At 37.1% G+C, this 20,748-nt stretch overlaps 1 protein-coding gene across 1 annotated transcript in view; it reads right to left on the reverse strand.

Moving 5' to 3' along the window:
- The window catches only part of LOC120538368 (small conductance calcium-activated potassium channel protein 3-like), a 331,728-nt gene extending 311,050 nt beyond the window's left edge, over positions 1-20,678 (reverse strand). The window contains exon 1 of the mRNA XM_039767850.1: positions 18,871-20,678. Coding sequence (XP_039623784.1) covers positions 18,871-19,968 — 1,098 coding nt within the window. The 5' untranslated portion in view covers positions 19,969-20,678. The remainder of the gene's footprint in view (positions 1-18,870) is intronic.
- Positions 20,679-20,748: the final 70 nt, after the last annotated feature.

Below are 20,748 nucleotides of genomic sequence, written 5' to 3' on the forward strand. Positions count from 1 at the left end.
CAACAAGCCATGGGATTAAATACCTGGTTTATTTAACAGCAAGAATTGGCTTTTATTAAGAAGCTAGTTGGAGTGGAATTGTTTGGAGTTTGAGTCCCCGACTTAGCTGGTCATCTGTTGGCTTACTTTATGTTTCATTTTTGTTTGGCTGACATTAAAGGGGAAAAGCAGCAATTTACAAGACTAAGTCTTAAAAAACACAGGAAATAAAATGAAGGTAACTGAAGTCCATTAACAGCAGATGTTGGTCACTGGCTGAGAAAGACATAGGACAGAAAACCTGCAGCTGCTGTGGCCCTCCAGGATCAGAGTTGGACACCTCTGACCAATATGATGAAAAGACAGGAACTTGTTAATGCTCACAATCCCCCTAAAAGTCTTTGTCCTAAACATCCTTTCAATTTATCTCAACTTTGCTGATCAATCATATCCATGTCAATTGAATTTCACAAGCTAAACACTTGTTGGAATTTAGTAGTTATCTGCTCTATATTTAGTGGTTACTTGCACTGTATTTTTATTAAACTTAGAATTAAGTTTGACATGAATGAAGCAATCTCTGCCATCTTCTTCACCACCTGACAATGTCTTCTGAAATCTACTGTCACTCTGTACAAGCTTACAGAGAACTGCTCATGGGGAAAAGCCTCCTTATTTGTAATGCTCTATGACATTCTCCCCAAGTCGAGAAAGTGAACAACTTTCTGGTTCTGCAGAACTGATACTGTTATTTAATGTACAGACTAGGTAGAAAGCAGCACTTACTTTCAAACAACTAAATGTAAACTGCATGATCTCCATTTAAAATGTTTTGGACTGTCTGTTTTCTTGTTTTGAATTGCTTGTAATATGTTAGATTTTATACATTATAACACTTTTTTACACTGCTGAAATTTACTGAATGTGGGCTCAAACTGACATAAAATGCAGAAATTTACTTTCACCAGTCTATGTTACTGGCAAGTCACACACCATGATCATCATCATCATCATGACCATTTTCACTCCAGTCATCATGAAAATGTCTCACACTTCATATGAGGCGCCAAGTTCTATCTGCATGCCTAGACCACTTCAACTGACTCCTCTTGATCCAAAGAAGCAATGTTTCTGCTTTGAGTTCACCCCCAGAATTCAGTTGTTTTTAAAATCATCAATCTTTGTATTGTAATCATCTGCAGTTTCATTAGAAATTATAACATGTGCACTGAGTTAAAAAAATGTAAAATATTGCATGGTGTTGTTCAGCACTTGAAAATATGAGTGCAGCCAGTATGAATAAAAAAAAAAAAAAAATTATTATTATTTAGTTTTTTTTTTGTTTTATTCTCACATGGGCAACTACTCATTCTTTGGAGATTTTAAAAAAAGTTAAAATGTGAAAAAAGTTTATTGTTCAATTGGGAAATAAAAAATAAGATTTTAATTTAATTTTAATTGCCTTTTAAACTATATCTATTTTTCTTTTTTTTGTCTTTTAAGTGGTTTCTATGAAAATAACCAGCAATTGGACTGATAGGTTATTTAATGAATTCATGTATTAACAGGTCTTTATTAAATGAATTGTTGCCTTCTACCGGCCTCCTGTATCTTCCAGAATTGTTTGATGCTCAGGGGTTTGCATTTGACTAGCGCAACTTCATACCTCCTTGAATTAGAGTCAACTGCTGTTGTGCTTACTTCTTCGGGACTTTTAGTTAAAACAATTGAGCCATTTCTCTATTAAATAACCATTCGGGTATTCTCAATTGAACAGAACATCATTATCTGGTTCAGTGGTTTCTTTACAGTTTTTACATGCCCTTAGGACTAGCTAAGAACATGTGCAAGAAAGAATTTCACTGTACTCTGTGCATGCACACTCTAGCTAGGTCATCTTTGTTCTCCATTATGTTGGTATATTCAATTACTGATATCTAGGTGTTATTAAAAAACATATCTTGTCCCATCAGATGAACAAAATGGGGAAAATAGGAAAGAAAGAAGCGGTGCATGAACTTAATGTGCACCAAATTTCATGCAGCCTAAAGTTAAGTTGGGCAGAACCATGACAGTGCTCAAGTTGTGTAATGAGGCTGTCTAAACTGAAAAGAACTCATTGAGGTAAGCAGGAAGCAATTGTATTAGGCAGATTATGCCTTCAGAATCTTTATGTATGATATGGCATGCACGTTCTGTATTACTAGATATATTTCTTGCCTTGTGCAATCACATCTCTCTACATGACTGGGAATAAGCACACAAGGCTGTCAGAATTGTATAACAGCAGACAAAAACACAGTTCTCCCTAAAGAACGAAACAGTATGCACAAAGCCTATTGTCTGGCGACTGGATGACCCTGTTTTTAATCAGTGTGCACATTTCTTCTGGCCAAACGGCTGTATGGGGTACGATGGATAATGTCAAGAAAAAAAATAACAGGTATTCTGAAAAAGCATGAAATGTCTAGGCAAAAAATGTAAATGAGCCGAGTCCTGAAATATCCAGCATCGTCGTAGCCAATTTGCAATGAAAATGTGTTCAGTGCCATGCAAATTAAATTTTAAACAGTTGACTGTGAAGCTACTGAAGTGAGGGAGGCTTCCCCTTTGAAAATCCCTTAATCCGACACTGCTGCCGAGGCTCAGAGCTGCCAAGCAGCTATTTATTGATTAATTTGGAATGATAAATATGGCAAAAAAAAATCACACTCCCCTGTTTGGACATGACCCCCCCACCTCACCGGTTAATGGTTTTATTTAAAGCAGAGACATCTCCTTTTCAAATAAGACGTAGGTAAGGAAAACAAAACACACCTTATGATCGTTCTGCCTGTATCAACATTGTCACAATACCATTTTAAAGAACTGATCTCTTCAAAGCTAACCCTGCTGGATATCCCAATGCATAAAAAAAAAACATGTGGCATAATTTTTGTATATCTGTGGACATGGATATTCTTTTAAAATGTATGCTAATAATACACCTGTTAGAGCCAGAAAGGACACAAGAAGGATCTTTGGAACTGAAATGTCTGCTAAAGACAATGTACAGTAGAGAAAACATGATACAGTAGGTGACACAGTGTGCTAAGAATATATTTACAGATATAGGTCTTCAATAAAGATGCAAGAACCCTCTTCAAAGGGAAAACTTCATATAGAGTAATTAAAAAAATATTTCATCCGGAGCTGCTGACAACAGTGCATGACAGAAAGCAGCGGGACGGAATCTTCCAGAAAAAAATGATTATGGGGCGAGGAGGGGGGATTGGGTGAGACAAAAAAAGATGAGAATCATCTCAGAACATTAAAGATCTTCCTAAACCTAGGGGAACTAATAGGCACTAGGTGCAAAACAAGAACCATCTTTGGAAGGGGGGGGGGTGACAGTCTATGACAGGAGGCCAAACACAAACATCTTTGGGTTTGCAGAGAGGAGAACTAAAGTTCCCGGAGAAAGACAAAGGTAAGACTTGCAAACTCCACACAGGAAATCCCTGGGCCAGGCCTCAGGGACTGTGAGAAGAAGCACTAACCACTAAGCCACTCCATTGTTGTAGTACAAGAGTTTTCACATTACCAGTTTGTTATTGAAGCATTTAGCCAACGTGGCTAAGACACTGTGCTTTAAATCACTAGGTTAGGGATCAGTGCAGTGGTTTAACATCTGGACATAAATAACTAATCACCTAGTCAAATAAACTAATTAAGAATGAATTCAAAGTGAGCATAAAGAAAATCTAGAGTGAAAGGTTCAACATACAGTATGCCACAGATACATTAAATAATGTCAACTAATATGGCACTATACAACCATTGCAAGAAAGTATGCTATGTATCAGTCTGTAAGGACATGGGAGATGAATAACTGAGGAATCTAGGGCATAAGTATAGTGCTAATTCAGGATATAAGGACTACATTAAACTCAACCAGCCAGGCAACAGCTGAAAGATTCCCAAGACATTTGTACACTAGGGCAACATGTTAACTGAATTTCAGAAGAGCAGAACACCAAACACAATTAGATGCATTGATTTCATAATTGCACAACCAGCTTCCTTTACTGTTCCTCCTTACTGATGAGGCACTGAAATATAATTCTGAATGCTGTTGGCAAAGAACCGCAAACAAGATGGGTAAAAGGCAAAGGTTGCTACGCCCTGAGAGCCGGGAGCAGATCCTGCCACCAACCATTCCTCTGATGCATGAGCACTTTCCTGTTCCAGTGTCCAGTATGTAATACACACAGTTTATCTCTTGGTTACTTTACAGCTTCCCTGAACCTGACTCACTTAGGCTTTTGTCCACAAAGGAGGCCTCTTCACCACACCTGCCACTGTCACTCTCACCGCCCTTAACACAAGACAAACACTCCTGCCACATGGACATGGACTCTTCTGTGTGGTTTGACTCCAATATGGCTGTTTTACAAAGTGTTTTCTCTCATTATAGTATGGTCATTCAATCCCAGGATGGAAAGTTGCAGAAATACTGCACAAAAACAAAACATTACTCGGTAAACAAATCAGTAGTTTCTTAAAAAGAAAGTATCACTTTGTCACAAATGTGTTTTACTCTCATGATAATAATGACATCTTTCAGCAGCTGACTAAACTGGCTATGGGAACCCTGTGTCAGCAACACCCACAGTATGTAAAACTGGGACTCAATCAGCTGTTTGTGACTTAGCACCCTCACACCTCCCAGCAGCTAGAATCCGTGAGGGTAGCATTATTTCACACATCTGTTATTGCTGCCATCCTCTCTCTACTCAACAATGTACAGTATGATCATTCGGTAAAAACACAACAAATACCACCATTTATTATAAGCCTAACCTTAAACTGAGAAACAGACAATAATAATATATATATACACACATAATAATATATATATATATACACACACACACAGATTCTCCACATTCTTTTCCTTCATTAATCACCTGCCTGTCTATAAAATTTGGTCATGACTATAATATGCATCGATAATTCTTAATAAACAAGAAAATTGATTTTGTAATGTTGCTGATTTAGTTTTTTTTAGTATTTCATAAATATAATGACATATCGTTAATCTGCTGAAATAACTCTCATGCTAAAGTTCAGCATCCATACATCTACAATTCACCTAAAAAAGTTAGATGTTCAAATCCTACAAAAAGTATTCACCTCCTTGGATGCTTTCATATTTTCTAAAAAGTATTCATCACCTTGGTTGTTTTCATATTTTTATTATTATACAGCACTGTATCAAAGTAGAGTTAATTTTATGTTTTTGACACTAATCAACATAAAAAGACTCTTGAATGTCAAAAGTGAAAACAGATCATTGTAAAGTGGTCTAAATTAATTACAAATGTATAACACAAAATACAAAATAGTTGATTGCAAAACTATGCACACCCTTCAAGTAAGACCCCTTGAGTCTGTGTGGACAGGTCTCTATCGGCTTTGCACATCTGGAACAATAACATTTCATCCCATTCTTCATTGTAAAACTGCTCAGGCTCTATATGGTTGCACTGGGATTGTGAGTGAGCAGGCTTTAAGTCCAGCCACAAATTCTCAGTTGGACTAGACTCTGACTCGGCCACTTCTTAACAAATAACATTGTCGTTTTTAAGCCATTAATATAACACTGGTGGTGCAACCAATTGGTTTCAGAAATCCCACAATTGAACAATTGAACAATTGAATTGGGATTCAATTGAGATCACATGTTTGTAGTCAAGGGGTTAGAATTGATTGTATAATCAAGGTCTGCTGAGTCAGTATCATGGCCTAACCCATACAATGAAGACCAAAGAACAGTCAAAGCGACTCTATGAATAGGTGATTGAAAAACACAAGTCAGGGGATGGAGACAAGAAAGTGTCCAAGTTACCAAAAATGCTTTAAAATATTTTAAGATCTCTTATTAATCTGCCCAGAACAGACCGGTCATAAAAGACAAGTGACTGTATAAGAAGATGACTTTAATAGGTCTGAAGGAGTTACAGGAAACAGTGACTGAGATATTGTGCCTACAATAAGTGCTGCCTGGGTACTTCTCTAGTCCCAACTTTATTGGAGAAAGAGAAAGCCAATGTTAAAAAATGCACATGATATCTTGACTAGAATTTGTCAGAAGGCACATGGGTGACTGAAGTCAGGTGGCAGAAGCTTCACTGGCGCAAACACTAGAAGGCTTGTGAAGGAAGAGGGTAAAATGAACACAGCAAAATGCAAAGAAATCCTGGAGGAAGCCTGACGTGGTCTGCATGAAACCTTCACCTTTGGAGAAGATTTGTTTTCTAGCAAGACACCAACCCATAGAGCCAAATTTACACAGGAATGGCTTAACAACAACATTGATGCCCTGGAGTGTCCAAGTCAGAGTTCAGATCGCAATCCAATTGAGAACATGAAGTTATTAGATACCTGTTCACAAAGACTCAAAGCTACTATGGCTGCCAAAAGTACATCTACTAAATCCTGCAGTAAATGAATACTTATGCTATAAATTATTTTATGTTTTATATTTTAAATTAATTTAGACCACTTTACACTGTTCTGTTTTCACTTTGGCATTAAAGAGTCTTTCTGTAATAAATGCCTGTCAGGTTCTAGAAATTGCTATCATTTTCATGTTGTTATCTTTTCATTAATTGAGTTATTATTTCAAGATTTCCTTTAGTATCTATCTATCTATCTATCTATCTATCTATCTATCTATCTATCTATCAATAATTTTTTCATATTTTCTTGCTGCTTTTCATGATGCTACAGTTTATTTTTTTGCAGTCATATTTTTGTGTTAAATATATAGTGGTGATTAAAAGATTGTTGTGCACATGTTGACTTGTACTGTAAAAAGGTTCTTGTGTTCTCAAAGAAAAATCATATGTTATCTGTAGAAAGTTGCCACTAATTGGACAATAAATAGCCTTGTTCCTTAACCTAACCTAGTCATTTAAATTTTGGGTTGCAGGGAGTTTAAACTGGAAACAACAAAGGTACAATATACTAACCCAGTCTAATTAGAAATGACTCCATTTCTCCATTGAGGTTTCTCCAGTCCTGCATGACTGGACCAGAAGGTATCTAGTGTGCCTACAGGAATGTATTGTATGAGGCATCCTTTATTTTAAAATGCACTGTGTGTGAGTCATGATATATTCTATTAAGCTGTTATATTTTAGGTGAGTGACTGTTAGCAATCTGGTTAATTCAGTTCTGTGAGTAATGTAATGAAACAAGGACCTCCTTGCACCTTCAGTTATCAGCTGCATTACTGACCGTAAATATGGTAATAGTATAATTCTTTTTAAATGTTATGATATCCATGACATATCACCTACTAGTAACTTTAACAGATTTAATACATCCATCCATTGTTGAATCCATTTAATTCATCTCAGGGTTGTGGGCTTCAAATGTCATGCATTCATTTTCATTTTCCAAGCTTTCTTCTACAAATTTAGGACTGCAGGTTTTGTAGGGTTAGTTACATACAGTAACAATGCTCATAAAAATTAACTTGAAGAACTTGAAATGTTTGTGTGCAATGATAATAAGTAATGTTTTAGTGTTTAATGATACTGTATATTACCCAACATGCATTTTTCACAGCTTGTTCATGATAATCTAAGAACAATAAAACCTAGTGAGTTGGTAATATGTATTACTACAGGTCATTGGAGAAATTACTGAAGCATATGACTTAAATTACAGGACTGTTGATTACACTCATTGAATATTGTCTTTGCTAATTCTACTCTTCTAAATCCAACTGGTTAGTTCAGTAGGGACTATTGAACAACTTATGGGAATAAAAAAAAACTGATGATGCCACAAACAAAAAAACTGATCATCTTACAGAAAACAATCTTGGCTACATAGACATTTAAAGTCACTCATTGACCTAACAGTTTGTCTTTAGGCCGTGAAAGAAAGGCAGATGACCAAGGAGGCATCCCACTTTTACATGAGCCATGTAGAAAGGCAGCTAGCTTGGAAACAATAAAACTTATGCTCAATGTTATGAAATCAGCTTCCTACCAAACAATTCAGTTCTTTTATTGAATTAATTTAATTTGCTACGCAGTTTCTAGAGGAACAAATGTAATGACTAAAAATATGACTGAAGATGTTGTCTACCTTGGGTTTAATAGTGCACTGTAATTTTGGGACAAATGGACAAACATTTTATAAAGGGAATAGCCTTGCAATGATACATTTGCTGTTTAGTTATGAATATATGCTTGTAACATTAGGATAAACAGTCTTTATATATGCACTTACTAAGTCTTTAAAGAAGGTGTCCTTTGGATGTGCTTGGTGAAAAGACAGAAGTTACACATTTGCTAAAGAAATGATACTTATTGTGAGGAAAATGCCAGCAAGTGAAAAGCCATCAGGGTAAAATCTACATTAATATGAATAAATATGTTATTGCTTTCAGTAAACAAAGCTTGATAAGTTTTATTCAGCTAAAGTATTTGTGATTTATTAGTTTAAATATTCTATTGTTTATCCATGTTCAGGAAAGCAAGTATAATTTTCAATGCATTCATTAACTTTTGACATGAAATTTAAAGTTGGTAAAGCACTAGCTCAATGCAATCCAGTAATAAAAACCATGAGTTTTGAACAATAACATCTATCTATCTATCTATCTATCTATCTATCTATCTATCTATCTATCTATCTATCTATCTATCTATCTATCTATCTATCTATCTATCTATCTACTTATCTATCTATCTATCTATCTTGTAGAATCCCCGTTATGGCTACATAGAAATACTTTGCTATGAATCCTTTGTTAAGAAATTAATTCGCAATGGCTGATTTCAACTTCATTCCCTCACTGCATTACTCTGTATTTTAGTACCAAAGTTCTCCTGGGTGCACACTTAATCTTTAGTTTATGTAGACTGAAAAAATATATCTCCACTGCTCTCTCATAAGAATTATGGCTATTCTTATATGAGCATTCCCTAAAGCATTTATTGCTTCTTAGGCTATGAAGATGAGAACATGAAAAACATTATTTATGATTCTCCCCAACAAGTCTGACTAATCTTTATACATACTTGTATCAATGTCTTAGCTTACAATGCCCATTTTAATTGTTTTGATATATTTAATATTTTGGGACAGCATTGTAATTTAGAGTCGCTACCTCACAGCTCTGAAAGCCTTTGTTTTTCTGCATGCCTAATCTGTCTTCCTAAACACACACAACCTAATGTAGTTGCTGACAATCCAAAATGCATGTGTATGTGTGTGTGTGAGAGAGAAAGAAGTATGATGGTGTCTCATTCAGAGTTGCACATGATACTTTTGGGAAAGACTCCAGCTCTTTGTGAGGCAGTAATATAAAAACTGATTTCAAAATTTTTTAAATCTTTGGAGGAGAGTTCACTATGACTTATCATAGTATTTTATAATGTATTTGCTAAATACAAATTGTGCAATTAAAGCAATTGTTTGATTATTTATTACAATTTTGCAATTACTGAATATACAATGCAAACAATTTTACCAAGGAGATTCTGGGTATACACTCGAAAGGTCAGACTCCTGCTCCAGCTAACTCTGGATCTAAAGGCCACATTCCTAGGTCATTCATCCCAGCTAATTACAAGTCATGAATTATGGCCAAATTTCATTTAACCTAAGAGGTCATGAACTGCACATCTATACATCTTGCCACAATATAGCCATTTCAAAGAATGCTTCTGCTGAAGAAAAGATTGATCCTCTCCCATCCCACATAAAGCAAGCCAATCTTTTGGTAAAATTTCATGGGATGACACTATGAAATAATTACCTTCTACAGCTACATTTCCTCATTTAATTAGTTTATCCCGACTCTTGACTGCCCTTAACTCTGCATTGGTTCTGATCGGCTATACTGAGAGACTGACCACACCATTAGCTTCTATTTTTACTCTGCACAGAGGTACAGAATTAACCTGACAATAATGACATAACTTGTGGAGACAGCTTGTCTCTGGAACTTGGAAGAGAAATGGAGAAGAAACACTACCAAGAGTATTATATACCACAATGCTGTTTAGAACAATTTAAGAAAAAGTGACACAAATTTACACGTTTCAGTCACTATGCAGCAACAAAACAGTAAATATAATTTAGCTTTGCACTAAATGTATGCAAGTATGCTTATGATTGTCCTTGATATCACCCTACAGGGCTCAACATGACTTGTAGACAAAGAGCATGTAAAATTTAACAGCTGCAGTTGTTGCTTCTGTGACCTTCAAATTATACAACTTAGAGTTGCCAGAGGTGACTAATTACACACTTCCCACATAGCTTTATATCACTGTTTTAGATTCTGTGGCAGCTGGTCAACGTGGAGTAAACTGAAATAAACCACAATCTCAGTCAATCCTTTTTTTCCCTTTTCCAGACATAAAACATTGTAGAGACGTGTGTGCTGGCTCTGCCTCCATTTGTACAGGCCAGAACTCTCGCTTTTCTTCTTTCCTTGTGGCTTCCAATGATCCTTACTGTTTCTGTGCATTGTACTTCCATTTAAGAGCTTATTTTCCTGTTACCTCCCATTATTAGAAGAGGCCACCCCTACGTCTAAGTTGACTTAGGGTTCCAATTCTCTGTGTATGGTAACAGGATTGTCTACAACTTGCTATGATTTTCTTAAGATTATATAAATAAAGGCAATGACTGAGAGATAGAGTATGGGTAATAGGAGAGAGGAAGAAAATGCTCCATGTAAAGTAAAATTATCAGTGGAGTCCCCTAGGGGGTCTATCCTTAGACTGCTACTTTTTCTGTTTTCTATTAATGATACTGATTCTAGTATAGTCAGTAAATTCACAAATTGGAAGAATGGCAGACACAGAGGAAGCTACAAAAAGAAAAAAAGCTTTAGAAATGGGAAAATACTGTATATTCTCACGGATATGTTCTCCCGTGGATAAGTTGGGACTTGATTTTACCATAACATTTTTGGTATTTTATAATATCGGTCGTATAAGTTGAATGTAGAAAACACACACTATTGGTCCAAGAGATTATGATATGCTAACACCCACCTGAGAGAATAACCACGGAGCACACTGCCTTTTTTGTTCTATGTATTATGCCTACGTGATCACATGGTAATACCCAAATTATTCCGAAGCAACATTTGCACTGACTTCTGTTTTTTGTATCTCACACCCTGATACACCTTTATCATAAGAGCATCCCTTATCTACAATGGAGCATTCAATCAGAAGAAAATATGAAGCTGGTTTTAAATTAAACATCATTGTAGTAGCAAAAGAAATTGGTAACTGCACTGCCGCAAGAAAATTCGATGCATCTGAGTAACTGATGTAAGATTGGAGGAAACAAGAAGATGTAAAAAAAAAAAATTAAGTGTCGCATTTTTGAATGGGCAAATAAGTCTGGTCTGATTTTTTGATCAACGTGAGTATATACGGTACTTGGAAAATAAAGTTTAGTGTAAAAAACTGCAAAGTGCTATGCCTGGGCATCAGGAAGGTCAATTATAAATATAAGATGGGAGACACTGTCCTACAGGAAACAACCTCTGAAATGGAGATAGGGGGTTATGTTGACACATTTTCAACATCTAAGCAATGTTCAGAAGGATTAAAAAAGTTAAACAAAAAATTTGATTACATTATGCTCAGACTATTTAATGCAGTACGGATACGGTGTCAAGAGTGTACAGTTCAGTTCACAATGCTACAAAAAAGAACACAGCAGCACTTGAAGCTGTGCAGAGGAGAGCAACCAAGTGCAACCCAGGACTAAGAGAATTAAATGTGTTTAATCTCGAGCTGAGGAGACTGCGTGGGGACCTAATCTATGTCTTCAAAATCCTCAAAGGTAGAGATAAAGTAGATCTAGCAGTATTCTTTCAGCTTACGGGGGAATCATGTACTAGAGAACACCAGTGGAAATTATAGAGAAGTGCATTGAAGGCTGAAGCAACTAAACACTCTTAATTCAAAGAATTGTGGAGATTTAGAATAAACAACCAAGACTTGTAGTTGAAGCGGAAACCTTAACACCTTCAAGAAGTATCTGGATGAGATATTGTGACAGCTTAGCTATTAGCTAAACAAATGAGCCTGATTGACTCAACGGTCTCCTCTCATTTGTCAGGTTTCTTATGTATTGATGTTCTTATGACTGGGAATTTCTAGTAAAGTCATGTAGTATAACACCGGCTTAAAACTGTCTTATACATATATATAGTGGCTGTTTTAAAGTCAGTTATTTAACAGTTTGCATCACATTCTAAGTATGATACCCTTGAAGCCTTAAAATATTTATGGTTTGTGCTTTTTTGTATCAGAACACGATTTAGCTTCTGCTTTTTAGTATAACATTTTCATTCATTGATGACACTAGATTTTTAGAATGAATGATTTTCTCTGGTTCCAACATTTACAGTTCACTGGCTATGACATTGTTTATTATACAAGCAAAGTGTATTCACATTCAGTCAGAGCAGCAAATCTGGGACAAAGAGGAACTAAGCAATTTGCCAATGTAATATCGAGCCATTTAGCAAACACTTCTTTGACTATCGCTCACTTTTGCTCCTGTCTTTCTCAATCCCTATCATGCCATCTACACTAAAATAAAGTCGCCAAAATTCATAATTTAGTTTCTGCCCTTCATTTTCATTGACTGTAGCTGATGTAGTGTATATTTTCATTCCAGTCTATTCAACAAAACTAGTCCTCAAGCCAATTCAAGCAACCTGCTACACTTAAAAATCTCTGTTGTGTGGCCCGTACAGTTTTAATAGCATGTCTTAAGTCTGCTACGCCAGCCCATTTGCCCTGAAGACATCCTGCTGTTTACAATGTAATCTACTGGAGATCCGAGGTTACTTTTAGAAAGACTGAATCTGTTACTTAGATTCAAGTCAAATTCATACTTCTTCAGTGGCAAAATAAGAAAAAGAGGTAATATTTAAACCATATCAAAATATAATTTTAAAACTGAAAAATCTGTACGAACAGAATTAAAACTTCTGTAACTGCAATGTTTTCATTGTCTGTCTATTGAAACAGAAATATTTTTAACTGATGCAATTATTTTGTGTTTGGATGCAATTGTGACTACTATATCTCGTACACAGTCCTCACATTTGACTTAATTGTTTAAAGTGTTTTTTGCTATTAAAGTAATTTCATAAAACTCAATATAATTAATTGATTGATGTTTCAACAAGCATTGATTGATTGACTGAAATTTCCAGGAATGTATTATCTAATTTGGAATTAATGATTTTCTAGTAAAAGCCCAACATTCTGCCCTAATTATGAGAAACTCCAATACAAAATAAGTTAACCATTAAAAATTAAAAAAAATTAAATGTACAATATTGCAAACAAAACTTATTATTATAATTTAAAACTAAAAATATCCTCTTCAAACATTAACTAAATTAACATATCAAACAACAAGGTTCCTAAGTACTGCTGCTCCCAGTCTTGCGACCCTAAACTGAAACAAATTGATTTAACAAAATATATTAATATGATAGATTAAGGAGATTTGGGTCTCTTCAGCGAACATTACCAATTAATGAGGATATGGGTCATGTTTCAAAACCACATCCATAAAGGCATAAGATGGCCTATAACTTTCATGAGAGGGTGCATTAGTTTGAATGGCCACAGTTTTCCATTAAGTCTTTGAGACAGTGATGCAGCATTAGCTGTCAGGAAATTCATTTTAACAGAAAGGAGATAAACCAGATTTAAATGAGCGCCAGTAACTTTCTAAAGTTAGGAATAGACTACCAAGAACTCGATTTACACTTGATTTTGAAATCTAATGGACATTAATTACTGTTATAATAAACACTACGGGTTAGTAAAAATTAAGATGGCGTGGCCTTGAAAAATAAAATGTCTTTAGCAGTTTTTGGAAATGGATATGCTAATATACATTTGTTAACCACGTGAAATTAATGAAAAGACATCTAGGGACTTCTGAAGCTCCGCTATCAATAGTCATAACATCATTTGAAGGCAGAGACTTAATTCTACTATCCATTACTGTTTGACAGAGGTTTGATAGAAAAATCTTCTTAAACGGCACCTGGAGAATTGATAACCAAGAACCCAAGTGGGGTCTGTCTTGTTACAACAGAATTAGGGAGCTTTTGGACTGAGGGCTATGCCGCAATGCGAATAACTCGGTTAAACAAGGTTTTTTTCCTCCAATCAAACTTTTAACCCTCAATCACATTGTGAGCTCACAAGGTTTAACATAACATTTTGAAATCCTTCGAGGATGCTTTATTGATCTGAAATTTGTGCTCCTTCACTAGCCATCATGCAGTTGGTTATCCCGAGTCGTGTAAGCCAGCGTTGCACTGGATGCTGATGAAGCGGCATCAACTGATAAATGACAGATCACTGTCTTCAGCCTCTGCAAGCCATCAAGATGTCAAAAATTGTGACTGTCAGTTCTTATTGGATACTGACAGATGTTTTGACGTGATAATCAAAGAACCTAGTATAATATTTTATAGAAATCAGTGGGAAAGCTTTTCATCTGAATTGATATGCCAGTCATTAAATTAATACTAATCTTAAATTATCAAGAGATGAACTTTCATTTAATCTCCGGCATTACACTTTAGTCTGTGTTGATGTGTAATAATTAGTCATCCATCAATCCATGTTCCCTTTAAATGACCATAGGTCCTAACAACTTTCCTAATATTTCTGTTCATTCTATGAAATAATAACAAAAAGTTATAAAATATATTCACTCGATCCAAAGATTAAAATTCAAAACAATAGTACTGACTGTTTTCCTAAAACCATTTTGGATCATACGTCATTGTACATTTAATATGTGTAATCTATTGCTGTATTGAATCAATTAATTGCTTTTTTATTTTTGCTTTGACAGTTAGTCTGTTACTCCTTTTATTTTAATTTGTATTCTTTGACTTGAGGTTTTATTTCATCAATGTAAAATAGCAATTTTTCAATATATATTCTTCAGATTTGTTGCCTTATTTTATCAATACACAGTAATAAAAGTGAAAGTCTTCCTTGAAATTCTTCAAAATGGCTGAATAATATTGATGAACTGATTACTGTAGTTTCTATCGGACTAGGATGGACTCAAATGGCCTCTGTAGCCCTTCTGTCAATGACCAAAGTGTCAAGTCCTTTGTATGCTGTAAAGTATAAACAAACCGAGGAGATATTTGTTCAGAAATTCTATATAATTAGTATTTAGATCGAAGCTCTCTCCTGAGAGCCATGAGTTAAGTGGGCTTCATTTAGAATCCTCCCCTGTGTAAGAACAGCCATTTCCCTTTCCTGTCATCCAGCACCCCATGTAAGACCTGGTATTATATCATTATAAGAAACCATGCAATATTTCACTACAATTACTGCACTTCAGAAATGAGGAAATGAATCATCTAAGCTAAAACTACTACAACAAAACAAAGCTTCAGATCTAGATGTGAATTAAATTACCGCCGCAGCCTCCAGTTTTACTCCACTGGGGTTGCTTTAAAAATACACATAGGTTTCCAATGTAATCATTTTTACAACCCAGCACTAACAAGAAAAAATGTCAATAACTGTGCAAGTAACAACAGAAGACTGACTGAAAGCGCACACTTAATGCTGAGTGCAAAAATGTAAACTTGGGCACAACAAAATAATCAGAGTAACAGCAACAATAGCAATGGCAATGAAAATGTGAAGATGCCAACCCATCACCCCATCTATCCTCAAACCCACTTAATCTTGGTAAGGTTTATTGCAGATTTTATTTTCACAATACAATTTCTTTTAATATTTGAAGCTGAATGCTTTAAGGTTACCCAAACTCTATACTGAAGACACTTTGATGTGTTTTCCCCCAACCATCAAGCAAAGAGGCTATACAAAAAATGATGCTCTGGTGGCGCCCCGACTGTCCGTTTAATCATCCAGCCGTCCACTTCCAAGCCCGTTTAATTATAAGTCATATATACCCAACATCAATTTCATCAAGAATCAATCCTGGCCATGGCGCAAATAGGACAAATATATTTACATAAGTTATATTTCAGGCAGACTAGGTTAATTCATTCGTCAGGATGTTATGCTTTTTCGCTTATTCACAACTAGTGTGCACGCTTTGGAAGTTGTGATGTCTGCAAGAGCGTGCTTCACACAGCTGAGCGCTCCCGTGCACCTCTCCGTGACACTTTCTTTGACACGACAGCTGCGCGCTGCAGTCACAACTTTTATTGGAAGCGGCAGGTGGGTGAAGAAGACTCGCCCCTGCCGCGGACACACTCCAAAGACATGCTTGGTTTTCTCGCTTTCTATTTCTCTTGACTTTTTTTTTTTTTAAATAATTGTATGTCGGTTCAACGAATTTTAACCGTTGGTTTTCTCTACTCACGGAGAACAGTAGTAGAAGCGTGTATACTGGATTGAGTGACTTTAAAAATGTTACATTATAAGTTTAAAAACGATATGGTCAATAGTAAAACAAGCTACTGCACAACAGTGTAAAAAATAAAGATGCGGTCATTTAAAGCGAAAAGCAGTGCGCTTTAAGCCGTTACAAATTGTATGCCTATTATTGCGTTTCAAATTCCGTTAGTTGGAATGCCTTGGACCATACGGGAGTTCACTCTCTTTAAAAGTGACATTTTTTTTAAGTATATATGGATTATTGTAAAGTTTCAATATGTGTCGATTAGAATCAAATGGCAGAGCACTTTGAAGTCTGAGCTGATCACGTGAAATCTTGAACAGATACCCGTGATTCAAGAATAGCTGAGTATGTCCCGATGGTTAATGTAGTATTAATTAAGGGTACCAGTCACACAGACATAATTACTCTCTCTTACACAGCAAACTTCGGCAAAGAACTAGATACCCCTCCAGCTGTTACTGAATCCGCTTAATCCAATCCAAACTCATAAATGAATTCCTCCTGCATATATTGCGATGTATTACTTTAAAAATATGAACGTTTTAAACTATTTTAAAATAGTTTCTGCACTTTGTCTGAGTGCATGCTGGAGGAGAGATTAGCACTACAAACCTCGCGGCACCGGAGACTACGATTTCCACAACCTCATCCTTATTCGACTCCCATTTCAAACTGGTAATTGACGACTATAAACCAGCTCAATGTGCGTGTGTCTGGTGGTAGCGGTGATGGCTCGTCAATGTCCCTTAGTTGGACATGACTGACATCAGCTCCCTGCGATTCCTTAGTGGACAAGATCGATGGCCTGAGTGCAGGTATTCCACGTACGTCTAGTTTTCATGACCGATATTTGACTTTATGGTGGATGCTGACTCAACAAGTAGTAATGTGTACTGATTTTAATTTTTCAAGTAGAGACTAAGGTAGATCTTAATGGATGGAGGTGAGTTTTAACTTGTCAGTCGGGATGCCAGTCTAGCTAATGAAAGCAATGAAATTACTTGCTAATCATAAACTTGATCCTAAATAGGGATGCACACTACTCTTACTGGACTAAAATGTCTTTTAGATAGATAGATAGATAGATAGATAGATAGATAGATAGATAGATAGATAGATAGATAGATAGATAGATAGATAGTACTTTAGGGGAAATTACAATTTTACAGTAGCTCAAAAATTTTATACACACGCCTATAAATATTTTATTTTTATGGAATAAAATATAGAATCACCAGCCAAACACACGTATAAATGTCTGGCTTGGATAATAGAAAGAGGCTTCTGTCGCATTCAATAACAAGGCTGTAGGTAGCAGTAACGTGGTCAGACCTGCTCAGATTGTACCACGTTTAAATTTAAACGTAAATGATGCTATATATTAGATAGATAGATAGATAGATAGATAGATAGATAGATAGATAGATAGATAGATAGATAGATAGATAGATAGATAGATAGATAGATAGATAGATTATTTAAATACTTTATATGGAATCAGTGAAAGAGTTAAGTAACAAAAACTGACGTGTCCGCGAATAATCTCTGTAGAGACACTTAAAAACTTAGATTTTCATTCGTTGGCATATTTTTTCTCGGCGATAAACTTAATTTTAATCTCACTGTATAGAATTTCGCGACCTGATATATGATAATTCTGATAAATGATCATTCTAAAGCTTAACTTGTAAACCTATCATAAACATTTTTTTTAAATATGTAATAATCGGTACTACTACACAAGTACATTGGGAAGGTGTTGTTAGATCGTCGGTGTATCCCTGACAACGCTACGTTCAAAATGTATTAAAAAGTCAACTTTTTTCTTGTTTATTTATTGAAACAGGTGGTCTTGGGCTGTGTGGTTATTTGTGGCCCAATCGCGATTGTTATGCTTAAACGGTATGCATTTCTCTCAGTAATACACAACATCGATCAACCCATTTTCGGAACTGCTTAATCCGATTTAGGTTCACGGAATGCCGGCGCCTGTCACAGCAACATCGTACGCAAGGGAGGACCTAATACTGGTCGAGGCGGCAGGTAATACAAAATAAAAATATATAGCATTTCAGCCAACAAGTAGCAAGTTCTAGCATTAGAAATTCATCGCTTTAATAGAAAACAATTCTAAATATACAGTCTAATCCCTTAAAAGGTCTTAACGAAACGTTTTGTTATATTGAGCAATTCTCATGGCTATAACCCTGACCTTAAATATGCGCTATTTGCATCATGATGTCTTAACATTAAATACCTGCAGTTTTCCTACAGTTCTGAACGTCGGTTAATAGTGTTAGTAATCTCGCCATTACTGGAATACTTAGGTTTGCTTTCAGATGCCTCTCATTCTCGTATTTGCTTATCATGCCAGACGCAAGACCCCATGGAGGTCCATCACACCTAACCCCTCACCTTGGTGTACACGCCCCAGGACAGCTCCGTCTCAATCACCATGACAACAATTCCAAACATTCCGAAAATGAGCGCGTAGTCGCTGAGTCGCTTCCTCTTCTCAAACAGGGCTCTCCTGTGCCCCAGTTTATAACCGATATTCTGGTTTTTCCTCTTGTTGGCTTTGGAGTGAGTACTACCCAAATTGTTGGCAGTGGCGTTGGTGGTGGTGCCCCCACTCCCACTACCCCCACTGACTGTGTGTTGCTGGTGATTTTGGTTATGATGAAGTAGCAAGGTCTGGTTGGCATTGGCATGATGGACGTCTTCCTTAGAAGAAATGACAATTTCTGGTGGGCCACCAGCACAGCCAGAGCTAAATATCTGCAAGGGCTGACTTTCAGGCTCTGAATCAATAAGGTTCCTTCTGGAGGCACTAAGCCGGCTGAGAGGCTTCATTACCCCACCACTGTACTTGCAGGAGCTCATAGCAATCTCTGTGAAGGGGTTGCTGTCTCTGCGGTGGACTAGGGGGCTGGCCTGCCTGTGTTTGCTTGAGGAACAACCACCCCCTCCCCCAGAAACACCCCCCACTCCTCCCTTCTCCCCTGTCAGTGAACTTGGGGAATGGCTAGCCAAATGTTGCTGAATTTGGAGTTCACTCAAGTTGTGCTGGCTGCCATGCCTGGATGACGAAACTGGATGAAGCACATTGGTACTGGGATAAGAGCTAAGGGGGTTCTGCAGAGGTGAGATTGAGGCCCTAAAGGAAGCAGGGAGAACTGATGGGGCTGCAGTGGGGGACGAGCTGCTGTTGAAGAGTTGCAGAGTGCTGGTCCCCCCAGGTCCGCCGCTGCTCCCACTATGGTTATAGTTGTGGCCAGCCAGAGGAACTGGAGTGGGTGTCGTGTTTCCAGTGGGCTGCAGCTGAGTGCTGAGCTGTGCAAGGGTCAGTGGATGTTGCTGTAGATGCTGTGGCTGCTGTGGAAATTGATGGAGTGGAGCCTCTTGCTCTCCCATTGCGGGTGGAGGCTGCAGAGTAACAGGATACGGGCACTTCTGTGATTCTTCACCCACATCCCCCACCCCCAGGTCATGCAAGTGGCCCGTACTGTCCATCTTGACCTCGCTATTGTGACAGCCAGATCCTGGGGAGGGGTGGGGAGCTGGAGAGCAGCTGATGAATGAGGAGCTCAGTCAGGGTGAGATTAGCAGGTTCCCCGTTGAGTCAGCCTCGATGTTGGAAGAAGGAAGACCCTCTCTTAGACAGCATGAGGCCTAGTTTGCTGGCTCTCTGCACTAAACAGAAATCCAAAGGAATGCTAGAAAATACACCAAAGTCCACATTTATAAATCCACAGTATTTTATCCTGAAGTTATTATACAGGTGTCTAGATCTCCATTATTCCATATAGTCCTGGCATAAATTAAGTTCAGTTTCACATAAATAAATATTCATAGATTCTTTGGCTTTTTGCGTGTCTCTTCTTGATATGTTTTTCTTCTTTCCAGCTCAAACTGCATTTTTAATATATTCCTTCTTTCTGATGATTCTGGTACTGCCTTTCATTTCCGTTTTTTCGTCTGCTTTTTCTTGCCGATTAAGTGCTGCCCTTCCTCTTGCTGCAGTCGGTCGTTACAGATTCAGTACAGACTGCCTACCTCCTCAAGACAGGACCAGTCCGTCTTGTGATTTGCAGCGGCAGCACCAAATCGACGTTGCCTCTTTCTTGGCTTCTGGTCTGTTGCTTCTCAGCCCTCGCTGTCGTGCGCGCGCGCGCGCTCTCGCTCTTTCTCTCTCCTTCACCGCCTCGCCAAGCCAGCCTTCTCCGCTCGCAGCCAACACGCTATTGGCTCTGCAGGAAAATCACAGCAAGCCTGACATCTGTCTTTAAGGCC

The sequence above is a fragment of the Polypterus senegalus genome, chromosome 1 (assembly GCF_016835505.1).
Source record: "Polypterus senegalus isolate Bchr_013 chromosome 1, ASM1683550v1, whole genome shotgun sequence".
Lineage (NCBI taxonomy): Eukaryota > Metazoa > Chordata > Cladistia > Polypteriformes > Polypteridae > Polypterus > Polypterus senegalus.